At 36.4% G+C, this 13,004-nt stretch overlaps 2 protein-coding genes across 2 annotated transcripts; one reads left to right on the forward strand and one right to left on the reverse strand.

Annotated features, from left to right (window-relative positions):
- Positions 1–2,167: 2,167 nt before the first annotated feature.
- Positions 2,168–3,521, forward strand: LOC108563964 (RING finger protein 37). Its single transcript, XM_017922810.1, has one exon. The coding sequence runs from the start codon at positions 2,265–2,267 to the stop codon at positions 3,519–3,521; it is 1,257 nt and encodes a 418-aa protein (XP_017778299.1). The 5' UTR covers positions 2,168–2,264.
- Positions 3,522–3,658: 137 nt separating this feature from the next.
- Positions 3,659–12,667, reverse strand: LOC108563972 (microtubule-associated protein futsch-like). The gene is made up of 8 exons (XM_017922826.1): positions 12,595–12,667; positions 11,798–11,999; positions 11,599–11,742; positions 11,441–11,541; positions 11,246–11,383; positions 11,012–11,107; positions 10,203–10,951; positions 3,659–10,142 (listed from the first exon to the last, which is right to left on the reverse strand). Exons 2-8 carry the CDS (start codon positions 11,978–11,980, stop codon positions 3,724–3,726), a joined length of 7,830 nt encoding a protein of 2,609 aa, XP_017778315.1. The 5' UTR covers positions 11,981–11,999; positions 12,595–12,667; the 3' UTR covers positions 3,659–3,723.
- Between the last annotated feature and the right edge of the window lie 337 nt (positions 12,668–13,004).

The following is a 13,004-nucleotide window of genomic DNA, read 5'->3' on the forward strand; positions in this document are numbered from 1 at the left end:
TATTCGAAATTTCTTACAGTTTTTTTTTTTGTTCTTTTAAATTTTAATTGGAAAGTGGTTTTATCGCAGATTTGAAATGAGTTGACGTTTTTTTGATGATGGAAAAGCGATGGTTGCGATTCGAAAAACTGTTTGTTGAAGATTTCAAGAAAATAAATTTAAAAAAATAACCTGAACAACCAAACCCCCAGCAACAGAAGAATCAGAATTTCAAAACAAAAAATCATTGCCTCATGTACATTATTGTGTAAACGTTATATACATATATAAAAATATATATATATAAAGAAAGAAGCAAAAAAATAAATTATATATAAATTTTGTATTTGTACGCTGAAATAACATTGATATATATATATAATGGTAATACATATGTAATATTTATATAATTTATTATGGAAGCAACTACATGTGCTTGATCGATGTGTGATTTGCCAATATTTTATTACGTATAGCACTTATATAAAAAATAATATATATATGAAAGAAAAAGGAACATACAAACAAACAAAAAAAAAATATTGTGAAAACTATATAAGACGTGTTATATAATGTGTAAACGATCCTTTGAGGGATTTGTTATTTTTCAATATATAATAATAATGATGATGACTAAAACTAAATGAAGGAAATCTGTCTCTCTTTGGCGTTTCTTTTTTATAACAAACAAATTTCAATAACAAAAACAAAAAAATATTGTAAAGAAAACGAGACGAGATGATTTTCCGTGTATTTTTATAGATGTTTCTGAGGTAAGAAAATATGTTCAGAAAATCGCACGCATGCAAAAACAAAACAAGAAATTGGTACGTAAAAATATATATATTGTAAAAAAAATGATACGTTGTCCGCATTATCTTCATTTGTTTTAAAACTCTTTTTATTTTGATTGATTTCGTTTATGATTTTGATTTATTTTTTTTTGTTGTTGTAAAATATGAATATGGACGTTTCTCTGGTGAAATTAATTTTCTTCTTGGATTTGCAATTACAAATAAAATTCCTAGTCCTGTGTTGTTACGCTTAATCGTTTCGTTTCTTTCCTTTCTGTTTATCCTGTCCTGCCATGCAATTTGCAGTCACTTGTTTATTTCTAAATGTTTCATTGATTTTTTAACCAAATTCCAATAAAATCTATTGGAACTAGAAATTGATGTCTTGTAGATGGAAATCCATGAATTATTCTTTTATAGAAATATATCGAATTTAGACAAAACAAATCTAAAAAGATATGTTTACAAGTCTGATTTAATTTTGGTACTTTTCTTCTATAATCTACACTTCATTTTAAAAACTATAATAATTATAAATCGGTGGCAATCGCAAGCCCGTCTATCGAAATCCCGACTATGTCAAAATCCCGACAATCATAATCCCGACTATGTCAAAATCCCAACTATATCGAAATCCCGGCAGTGTCTTTTATTATTATAAATTTCTACAATAACATTTTTATGGTAGTCGGGATTTCGATAAAGTCGGGATTTTGATTGTCAGGATTATGATAGTCGGTATTTCAAGTGTCGTGACTTTAATACAGTCGGAATTTCGAACGACGGGATAATCCCGACAACCATAATCCCGACTATATCAAAATCCCGATTATATTAAAATCCCGACAACAATAATCCTGACTGTATCATAATCCCGATTAAATCAAAAATGTCTACAATAAAGTTTTTAAATTAATAATCTAATTGTATTTGAGATTATTTCATAATGTTAAGGTTTATTATGAATAATTCAACAAAATCAAATAAATTAATAATATTTTTTTGTTATTAATAATAAAAGTGTAGCACAAGGTGACTACGCTCCGAAATAATTTAGAAATGTTATGGTTGTCGAGATTTTGATATAGTCGGGATTTCAATAGACGATCTTTCGGTTGTCGGGCTTGTGATATGGATGTATGGACCCATTATAAATACGGTACATTTCAAACATTGGGACAATTAGTTCTAAAGGACAGTAAAAACTGAACTAATCTTTCGTTAGATTAAAATGTCCATGTATATTTTTGATAATAACATCATCATGAATATTGGATTTCTTTGCTATTCGATGATATTATATTTTCTTTAGTTTCCAAAATTTAAAATTCTAAATTTTAAAATGTAAATTGGATGCAAACGAACTACATAAATAAAATACATAACCTCTTACATTCAATTCTTGTTCCAAAACAGAAAAGTATGTTACTTGAATAGAAGTTATATTTAATAAATAAAGCGCAGAAGTATGCCTCTGCACAAATAAATAAAATGTATAATTTTCTTGATCCTAAACTGCTTCCTACTGTATCAACAACAGCAGCAGCTGTAGAGGGTTACGAAGCTGATAATCTGATCAGCCCCAATCATGTAACCAAAGCGAGAGGCTTCGTCGCGTTCACTTCAATCACACCCCCTGTAAACATCAATTTCGCCCTGATATGTCCAATCAGTTTACGATACATTTCCATCAATGCAAAGGTTGGTACCCAGAAGTGCACCTCCATAGAACTATTAGCTAAATGCCCAAACCACAATGAATTCACATCGATTGCCCAGATGAATTACATTGAGGAGGGTGTAATATTCTGCAACTCACGGTTCTACTCCAAGCACAATCCACCATCAAACCCAAGAAACTTTCAACTGGGGTATCTGAAGAGCCATGCCTTCAGATCTTTCATCAATGCTAAAGAGATTCAAGTGAGGATATTGAGAACAGAGTGGTCTGTGCCGTGTTTGGGAAGTGTTGAGATCTGGGGACAAATATCAAAATCATGTGCTCTTACTACAGTGAAAACAGTGAAGCATTTAATAAATAAAAACGGGATTATAAATGAGTGTGATGAGGCTGAGCCACAAGATGATGGTAATGGTGATAAAGTGGTGAAATTCGATTTTCCTGACGATTTCAAGGATGCCCTGACTTTCGAGATTATGGCTATCCCTATGACTCTGCCAAGTGGACATACAGTAGATAAAAGTAGTTTGGAGAAGTGCGTTGGAAATGAGGCAAATTATGGGAGACAGGGCAGCGATCCATTCACGGGTTTGCCGTTCACCGATGCGAGGAAACCTGTGTTAAATGTTGGTCTGAAGACAAGAATTGATATGTATTTATTGCAGAATTCTCACAGAAAGGAGACGTTCTCTGTGGGCAGGACTGTTGGAGTGAAGCGTAAGATTGAGATGAAGAGTGTGGTGCCAATTAAGAGGACTATCATTGATGCTATCCAATGCAGCAGCAGCAACTACATCAGCAATGATGATGGACCTTCGTTGAGTTTAGAAGAAGCAATTGCCAAAGCGACGAACAGCGAGAACTTTATTCGCTTCACGGAAATCGAGAAGATCGTGCCAGAAATTAAAAACGAATGTGCCTTATGCAAAGTAGCCACGAACTTGTATAGTTTACCATGTAAACATTTGTTTTGTAGGCGATGTCTCTTAAGCTCTACGAAGGATCAGATTTGTAAGGAATGTAAAACTGCGTTTTCCAAAAAAGATGTTAATAAATTTCATACGTAAAACAAGTTTATTTTTCTGTCTAAATTAAAAAAAAAAGAACATAAAAAAATTCATTTATATAAATTATTATTTGTATTCATATATAATATATATATATGAATTATATATTTTATATCATATATATATAAACCCTAAAAAAAACTTAAAAATATACAAACAAAATAAATAACAATAAAAGAAATATGTATATAAACTAAAAATCCTATTTCCGTGTTCTCGCAGATTTTCGTACCGTTTCCGTTTCCTCAGTTTTCTTGCCTTTTGTTTCCGCTGCTTCGGATAATACGTTCAGATCTTCCGATGAGAAAATACGTTTTCTTGTTGCCTTCTTTGTCGCAACGGGCACCTCCTCCACTTCTTCGATTTTCTTTCCGCGTTTCGCTTTAACAGGCTCGACTTCCTCTTCCTCATCATCAACTTCTAGCTTCTTACGTCCCCTGCCCTTCGGCTTCTTAGCTGGTTGAGGATCCGCAACAACTTTAGCCGTTCTCTTTCTTCCTTTTGTACTGGTAACCTGTTCTTCATCGTCGCTACTTGCTTTCACAGACTCTACTTCCACTTCTTCCTCCTCAACTTCTTCAGCTTTCTTACGTCCTTTGCCTCTAGCGGGTTTCTTAGCGGGTTGAGACTCGATAACTTCTTTAGCTGTTCTCTTCTTTCCCTTTGTTGTACTGATTAACAGTTCTTCTTCTTCATCATCGCTTTCTTCATAATTTTTATTATCTTTAAAATGAACCGCCTTCTTACCAACAGCGCGTTTCGGTTTTTCAGCTTCATCCTCCTGGTCGTCGGTTTTAGCCTTCCTACTGCCGCGAAGTGCCCTCTTAGGCTTTTCATCTTCCTTTTCAAAATCTTCAGTTTCCTCGAGATCAGTATTCTCGGTTGCTTGCTTTCGGCGACCTCTTGCGACCTTTTCTACAGGTTTCGCTTCAGCCGCTTTTCTACCTCTCCGGGTAGGTGGTTTCAGATCTACTGAATTCGTGTCATCATCTTCGGCCACATCTTCAACTGCTTTCTTACCACGACGAGTGGTTTTCACTGATTTAACATCATTACCTTTCGTTTCAGCTTCTTCCGTCGATTGCTCTTCGACTGTCTTTTTACCTCTGCGAGTAGTCTTCACTTCCTTACTGGTATCCAATGAATCAGTTTCATCATCTTCGATCAATTCCACCACTTCATCAACTTTCTTACCTCTGCGAGTTATTTTTTCTGGTTTAGCATTAACATCTTCAACCGCTTTCCTGCCTCTACGGGTTGCTTTTACTGGCTTGGGATCAATGGTTTTAGTTTCATCGTCTTCCACCGATTGCTCATCCACAGTCTTCTTACCTCTGCGAGTAGTTCTCACTTGCTTATTAGTATCAGCAGAAGTTTCCAATGATTCGCTTTCATCATCATCTAGCAATTCAATCACTTCAACTGCTTTCCTACCTCTACGATTTGTCACTACTTGTTTGGCTTCTACAGGTTTCGCTTCATCTTCAGCAGTTTGCTCCTCAACAACTTTCTTACCTCTGCGAGTTGTTTTTACTGGATTGGCTTCGATGGCAGATTCTAATGATGTAGTAGTTTTATCTTCCGTTGCTTTTTTACCTCTGCGAGTTGTCTTTACCGGACTGGCGGCTTCTTGGGAAGATTCCAATGTTTTGGCATCAATTTCTTCCAAATCTTGTTTCTTTGGCCTTCCCCTGCGTGTATTCTTCACAGGTTCATCAATCGACGATACAACTGAAGCATCCTTATCAACCTCAGGTTCTTTAGCCTTTCTACCTCTGCTAACTGATTTCGCAGGTGTATCTGATACAGTCACATCCTTATCATTGACGTCGCCCTCAGCTTCAACGGCTTTTTTACCTCTACGCGTTGATTTCACAGGTATAATAACCTCAGCAGCTTTTCTCCCTCTTCGCGTTGCTCTCACCAGTTTAGGTGAATCGACTATTTCAATAACATCGCAAACCTCAATAACATCTTCACTTTGTGTCAATTTTGAATCAACCTCGCTCGCATTTATTTCTTTCGACTGATCTTCTATAATTGAACTACTTTTTGTGGCAGTACACACATTTGGTTCTTCGACCGTAGAAAACTCTTTGACCTTCTTTTTGGGTCTGCCTCTTCTTGGAGTTTTTTCTTGGTGAATCGGCGTCATCGGAATTTCAAACTCCGGACTAGACTGTGTGGTTGGTGTAGAAGTTTTGTCTTTTGGTTTTCCTTTTTTCGAGGAAGATTTTATCGACATCTTAGCTGATACATCATTATCAACATTACTATCTTCCGACTTCATCGATGACGTTAGTTCAGTCTCTTCGTTTTTATAACTCAGTCGAGATGGTCCTGATTTGACTGAATCCACAGATTTATTATGAGAAGATAATTCGATTTTCAATGACTCGTCGCCTTCGCTATTCGATGACGTTGGTTCATTTTCTTCGTTTTTGTAACTTGAAGATTTTGCACGTTTAACAGACTTATTTACTTCAGTAACATCTACATCTTCCGTTTCAGATTCATCGGTAATTGTTTTACGTTTTCTTATAGATGCATCTGGGGTTGTAGTTGCAGAAATCGCATCTTTTTCTGTAGAACTGCTTATATTCAGTGAATCTTCTTTAATATTCTTTCGAGGTGATAAACTCTTACTGTAAGTACGCAATGGTTTCGGAAATATATCGTCTTCAGCAAGCAACTCCACACCGGAAACATTGAGATCAGTCGTACTGGAGACGTGGAACAGTTCTTGTACTCTTACATCCGCCGAAGTACTTTCTGGCTCTTCTTGTAAATCAAACAAGTCTTTCACGCCATGAGGACTGGTAAGATCATTAGTATGTTCATTCTGTGGGACTCGAGGACTTGCCATCAACTGCTTAACACCGAAAGGATTGGTAAGATCGTCCTTAGGATCATTCTGTGATTTAGGTGTCCTCAATAATTGCTTCACTCCTCGCGGGCTGCTCAAATCATTCAAAGGTTCATTTTGTGGCTTCGGCGTCTTCATCAATTGCTTAACTCCAAGAGGATTACTCAAATCATTCTTAGGATCTTTCTGTGCTTTAGGAGTCTTTAATAATTGTTTCACTCCGCGGGGACTACTTAAATCGTTCAACGGTTCATTTTGCAGCTTCGGCGTCTTCATCAATTGTTTAACTCCAAAAGGATTTCTCAAATCATCTTTAGGCTCATTCTGTACCTTTGGTGTTGCCAATAATTGTTTCACTCCTCGAGGACTACTCAAATCGTTCAACGGTTCATTTTGCAGTTTCGGAGTTTTCATTAATTGCTTTACTCCAAGGGGATTGCTCAAATCATCGTTAGGCTCGTTCTGTACCTTTGGTGTTGCTAATAATTGCTTCACTCCACGGGGACTACTCAAATCGTTCAAAGGATCATTTTGCACTTTCGGCGTTTTCATCAATTGCTTTACTCCAAGTGGATTGCTCAAATCATCGTTAGGGCCTTTCTGCACTTTCGGTGTTTTCATCAAGTTCTTGATACCACGTGGACTTGTCAAGTCGTTTTCTGGTTCTTTCTGGATTTTCGGCGTAGTCATTAAGTGTTTAACACCAACAGGGTTACTTAAATCGTTCAAGGGTTCTCTTTGAAGTTTCTTCACTCCAAGAGGACTGTTTAGTTCTTTACGCGCTTTTGAACTTCTCGGATCGTTTTCACGATCTTTCTGCTCCTTCGGTGAATCCATCAACTGCTCTACACCCAATGATGGATTGCTCAGATCGTCTAAAGTTTGATGTTTTGGCGTTTTTATTAATTGTTTTACTACCTTTGGACTCATAATCATTAGATCATTTTCCGGACTTATTTCATTCTCGTTTTCATTCGAGGAAACATTCGAATCAATTAACATTCCGCTATTACTTTTCTTCGCACTCAATGTTAGCGACACCAACGACTTTCTCTTCGCGCTTTTAATGGTACGCCTTCTTTCCTTCGTAGTCATCAGAAAAGCGGGCGTTAAAAATTCGTCTTCATTACCGGTCACATTATAATTCTCTGGAGTATGTACTTCCAATTCTTGGTCCTCGGCAGAACTCTTTGGTGTACTAATTTTATTTCCCTTACTAGGAGAACCGTTTTTGTTTGGAGTTAGCGCACTTTCTTTCACATCCTCCACATTCTTGTTAATCAATTCAGCTTCAGGTATATCCTTCAGCAACGTACGTCTTTTTTGAGGCGTTAACTTTGTGCTCGGGGAATCAATCAATTTTCTACCACTTCTAACGGATAACCGACGCACCTGGATATCTTGCACTGGCGTATTCTTCTTAAGTACAGGTGATGCAATCAGATCTTGAACGACTTCTGAAACTGTATTCACTTTAGGAGAATCAACCATTGGCTCATCCATCAACCTGCTACTTCTCTGCGGCGTCGATTTGGTAATCGAAGAAACAATTACTTTAATAGCACTTCTGGCAGATTTTCTGCGTGTTTCTTGAATGGGGGTGTTTAAAATTGCTGTATCTTTCATGATTTTACTTTTTTGTGGTGTCGATTTTGTAGCTGGAGAACCAAAGTCTTTCTTCGCTGTTCTAACAGATTGCCGACGAACTTGTATTTCTTGCACAGGTGTTGAATTTCCATTTCCTTCAACAATTCCTTCCGTTTCATGTAGTTCTGGTTCAGTGGTATCTTCCAGTGCTTTACGTTTTCGTTGTGGTGTCAATTTTATAGCTGGAGAACCAACGTCTTTCTTCACTGTTCTAACAGATTGCCGACGAACTTGTATTTCCTGCACAGATGTTGAATCTCCATCTCCTTCTTCAACATGTCCTTCAGTTTCATGTAGTTCTGATGTTTTAAAAACAGTGGTATCTTCCAATGCTTTAGGTTTTCGTTGTGGTGTCAACTTTGTAGCTGGTGAACCAACGACTTTCTTCGCTGTTCTAACAGATTGCCGACGAACTTGTATTTCTTGCGCAGATGTTGAATCTACATCAACAATTCCTTCGGTTTCATGTAGTTCTGATGTTTTAAAAACAGTAGTATCTTCCAATGCTTTACGTTTTCGTTGTGGTGTCAATTTTATAGCTGGAGTAGATTGTTCATCGACATCTTCCTCAACCAATTCGTCGGTTTCATTTGAATCTTCCACTACGTTAGCTATTGAAGTTTCAAGCACCTCCGCTGCTCTACTCTTTCTGCGAGGCGTTAAGTTTGTGGTCGGAATATCAATTGATTTCTTAGAACTGCGAGACTGTCGACAAACTGGTATTTCTTGGACAGGACTTAAATGTACGATATCTTCAGCGTCAACTGGATCTTCGTTCTGCGTTCTATTTTGAGGTGACGTTGCAGTTGGAGAATCAATAACTTCATTCGTGTCTATATCATCATCTTCCTCATCGATATCTTTCACAATTACGCTTTTTCTTTGAGGTGTTTTCGTTGCAGCAATTGATTTCCTCAAACTTCTAACAGATTTCCGACGAACCTCCAACTCTGGCGTGACACATATATCATCAATATTTGATTCTTCTGGTACAGGTGTAGAAACTTCAAGGAGTTTTGGAGAATCCTTACTTTTTTTCAATGGCGAATCTACAGACTTCTTCATACTTCTAACAGATCTTCGGCATTCTTGATGTTCTGGCACTGGTGTTGTGCAAATATCATGTTTATTCTCTTCAACCACCAAATCTGATTTAGACACATCTTCAAAAATATCCAACTGGGACTCATCTTTCATCGATTTAGGAATTACAATTTCTACTTTCTTCGAGTTTCTAATAGAAGAACGTCGATGATCTTGTATTGGAGTTTCACAAATCACGCTTTCACTTTTCTCTACCAGCAACATATCTGGATTAATATTTTCTTCTGCATCAGATGTTTCAACAAATTTGACTATATTTTTGGATTCGTCTTCAAGCATTGTTTCGGGTTTCGGTGTTTCAAATATTCCTTGAACACCGCTCACGTTACTCACATTTTGTACTTTTGGTGATTTCTCGTCTTTGGGATCACTAGAATCATCCGATTTCTTTGGTGTCCTAAGCTTCGCATTCTCATCTTTATCACTTGTTGCTTCTTCAAGAGAATTTTCCGAAACATTCAAGGCGCCAATTTCCATAGAGGAATTTGTATCCAAATCAAAAGAATCTTCTTTTTCCTTGCTTGATCTTCTAGATGATACTTTTGTTGAACTAAGTTTAGAACTATCTCCAGGTATGTAGATGAAAGATGATGTGTTTACACTGCTCGCAGAATCGTCGCAGACTTCATCCTGATTCAATTCGGAAGACAAATTTAAACTACGGCGTTTCTGTCCGCGCCTTTTGGTAACATTCTGTTCGGTAACGGCCCTCCTCTTGGGAATATTAGGAACAGGACTAACATTCATACTAAAGGAATCATCTTTCATAGAAAGTTCACTAACGGATTCCTTCAAATACTCAATAGACTTAGCTGAATTCAAGTATTTCAAAGATTCATTGCTGGTAGAATCTGGTAAATCTGTATTACTGATCGCTTCAGTAGAAACTTGCATATCTAAAGATTCGTTAGAATGAGCGGAAGAGTTACTACTCTTATCCGATATCATTGAATCGAAGTTTCTGAAGGATCTGCGTGATTTCGGTACGGAGGTCGGGGAAACAGCTAAAATTCAACGAATTTCAAATTAATATTTAAACATGTAAACATTCAAGTAAAAATTACCTTTAGGTGTAGTATCTCCATCGGTCATCTTAACTGTAGATCTGCGCTGTTTCATTGTCGACTTCGAAACGACAGGGGTATTATTGTTTGGTGTTTTGAAGTTGTCTTCTTCAGATTCCGATGAACATACTTCGTCGACTCCTTTCGACTCTGAATGGTTTTCATTACGCCTCGGCGTTTTGGGGTACATCTTCTTAGGTGATCCATCCGGTGTGGATGTTGATGAACCGCGCATGGATTTTCGAAGGCTCTCGAATTGCACTTGCTTAGAGATAGCTGAAGACTCGGCAATCGGTGTACTCGAGAATGACTCCTTTTCCAGCTCCGATATCAAATTCGTCTTCCTGAGATTCGTACTTGGCGTTTTCGGTTTTGCCCTCAGCATGGACTTGGGGGTTTTCGAATTTGGAGATTCCAATACCACGATGGAATCGTCGTTCTGCGTTAGCCTTTGGATGGAAATGTCTTTCGTCAGCGATTTCTTGCTACGAACCGGTACATTCTCTTCGTCTGGACTGTCAATGACCACTATGGATGTGTTATTTACAGGCGTGTTAAAATTGATCAAATCCTCGGAATTCTCGAGAATTTCAGCTACGGGAGTCCTCAGTTCGCGTTTCTCTATATCGTCTGTGTCGCTCTCCTCGGAAGGCTTGACGAGCTCTGGTAACTTCGGTTTGCCCAAACTTTTGAGCAATTCGCTCCTCAGCGTAGGTTTAATAGTACTTTGTGGAGTAACAACCTGAAACCTACAAGGAAAAACAAATTAATCAAGATTATTTTTTTTATGATCAGAATTAGATCATTACTTTTGTTCGGCCATTGGAGTCGATGTTTCCTTGGATGGTACCAATTGCGATGACGATACATCCGCTTTTGTAAAGCCCGAATTTGACATTCTCACTCTACAATAAATACAAATGAAACCAATTAATAATAATTCAACTAACATAAAAACACAGATGATGTTAATGTCAACAATGAATCAACTGAATTACATTATTTAATAAAATTGCTATGATCATAATTAAGTTATTGCTCACCTAATGGACTTTCTACGACCAGGCGTTTTGAATGGAGAATGTTGGGTATCATCTTCAGGTATTATGTCAAACTCTTGTATGTTGGAAAAGCTGTTAGAGCGTTTCCTTTTGATTGGTGGTCTCCTTGGTCTTTTAGGTCTGAAGCAATACAATTTTATAGTACTTTGATAAAAAAAAATATTATGTAAACATTACTCTGGTGTCCTTGCAGATCTTCTATTTCTGAAGTCAACCATTGTTATTCTGGATCTCTTGGGGGTCTTAATATTTCTAACTTGGTCAATACTACTTAAAATCTGAAATTAAACAAACACACTATAATGGATCCAATAAAATATATTTGCAATATTTACCTCTGGTGCTATATTCTCATTCTCATATCTTAGTCGCTTGTCCATAATTGTTAATACATCACCAGGTTTGAGACACCTCTTCTTAAGGATATTTTGACCATTCAGTTTTACAGGATTACTGGGGGCTTTGTTGCTTAAGGTTGCCTACAAATGCAAGGAAATTAGAAAAGATTGAAATACATCAATTGAGCATACATACCACACCATTTTTATCCACATCAATGATGCAGTGAACAGCCAGTAGGCCATGGCCCTTGTCCATCAACCGAATGGATGCATTAATTGAGGATCCTATAGAACAGGATTCCGCTTTAAGGACGAACGGTTTTCCGCCGGATCCATCAGATTTCAAGAACCTCAGCTGTCCGAAATCGTTGTTCATCTTGTCTTCAAAGAATACGCTGTAAAAAGAATCGCGCGAATGATAATAACCTTAAAACGAAAATTGAAATAACCGCACAGATACAAAACAGAACTTGTTTATAACCGTCAAACGCAATCAGCGGTTTTCATTGGTTACCAACGAGCGTCCATTTCCCCCACTGTCGACCAACGTGTTGCCATTTGAATAACAATAGAAACAAGTTTGACTAATAATTGTAAAAAATGAAAACTAAATATGTTTAATTAATTTCACTGATTGATTTATATATAAAAGAAGTAAAACAATTAATTAAATCAATCAAATTAAGCATGGCTTTGTTTGTAAATAGAGCAACATGTGGCAACATGGGAGAAGCAACAGCTTATCAACAGAGTAATACGAATGAATAAATATCATATTCCATTGCTTATATAATACAATAATTAAAAGAAAAGTTAATACAAAATGAACAATATTTAAAACGTGAAGTATAAAGCTTTTACCACTGCGTAGTTGTGAAAATAAAATTTGTCCCGCCAAAAAATATATTCATTATTTTACAAAAGAACACAGTTAAAGTTATTAATCCAAGTGTATTTAATCGATGTGTTCTAAAGAAATCGTTAATTTACCTGCTTTCTCATTTATTTTATCATATTATTAGCGATAAAATTGAACTTAACCAAATCTTCGTTACACACTTTCAACGGACTTGCACTCTTGTAACTGACATTTTTTGAAATTGTGCGAAGCAGTTTTACCACCCCACTACACTTCTTTGGTATAGACAACCAAACTTACTCAAAAAATATAAAATTTATACCTAGTTTATATGCTTAACAAATTATTAGTAATTATATATTGATTATGAATAATGTTTTTTTGACAACATCAATGTTTAATGTTGTTATTAATACTTAGTGTTGATAGTTATAAATTTGATATTATTGGATATTATACCTTTTTTTTGGAATAACAAAGAAAATATTAACATTTAATATTATCTTAAAGGTAAATTACAATTCTTATTGAAAGTAAATAA

Source organism: Nicrophorus vespilloides, unplaced genomic scaffold, assembly GCF_001412225.1.
Source record: "Nicrophorus vespilloides isolate i.1.1-1 unplaced genomic scaffold, Nicve_v1.0, whole genome shotgun sequence".
Classification (NCBI taxonomy): Eukaryota; Metazoa; Arthropoda; class Insecta; order Coleoptera; family Silphidae; genus Nicrophorus; species Nicrophorus vespilloides.

Excerpts from the sequence above, each read along its gene's own strand:
- LOC108563972 (XM_017922826.1), bottom strand. The coding sequence starts at position 11,980 with ATGAACAACGATTTCGGACAGCTGAGGTTCTTGAAATCTGATGGATCC. Across the intron at positions 11,542-11,598 it reads ATGAGAATATAGCACCAGAG|ATTTTAAGTAGTATTGACCA; the intron begins GTAAATATTGCA and ends GTTTAATTTCAG. Across the intron at positions 10,952-11,011 it reads ACTCCAATGGCCGAACAAAA|GTTTCAGGTTGTTACTCCAC; the intron begins GTAATGATCTAA and ends TTTTCCTTGTAG.
- LOC108563964 (XM_017922810.1), top strand. The coding sequence starts at position 2,265 with ATGTATAATTTTCTTGATCCTAAACTGCTTCCTACTGTATCAACAACA.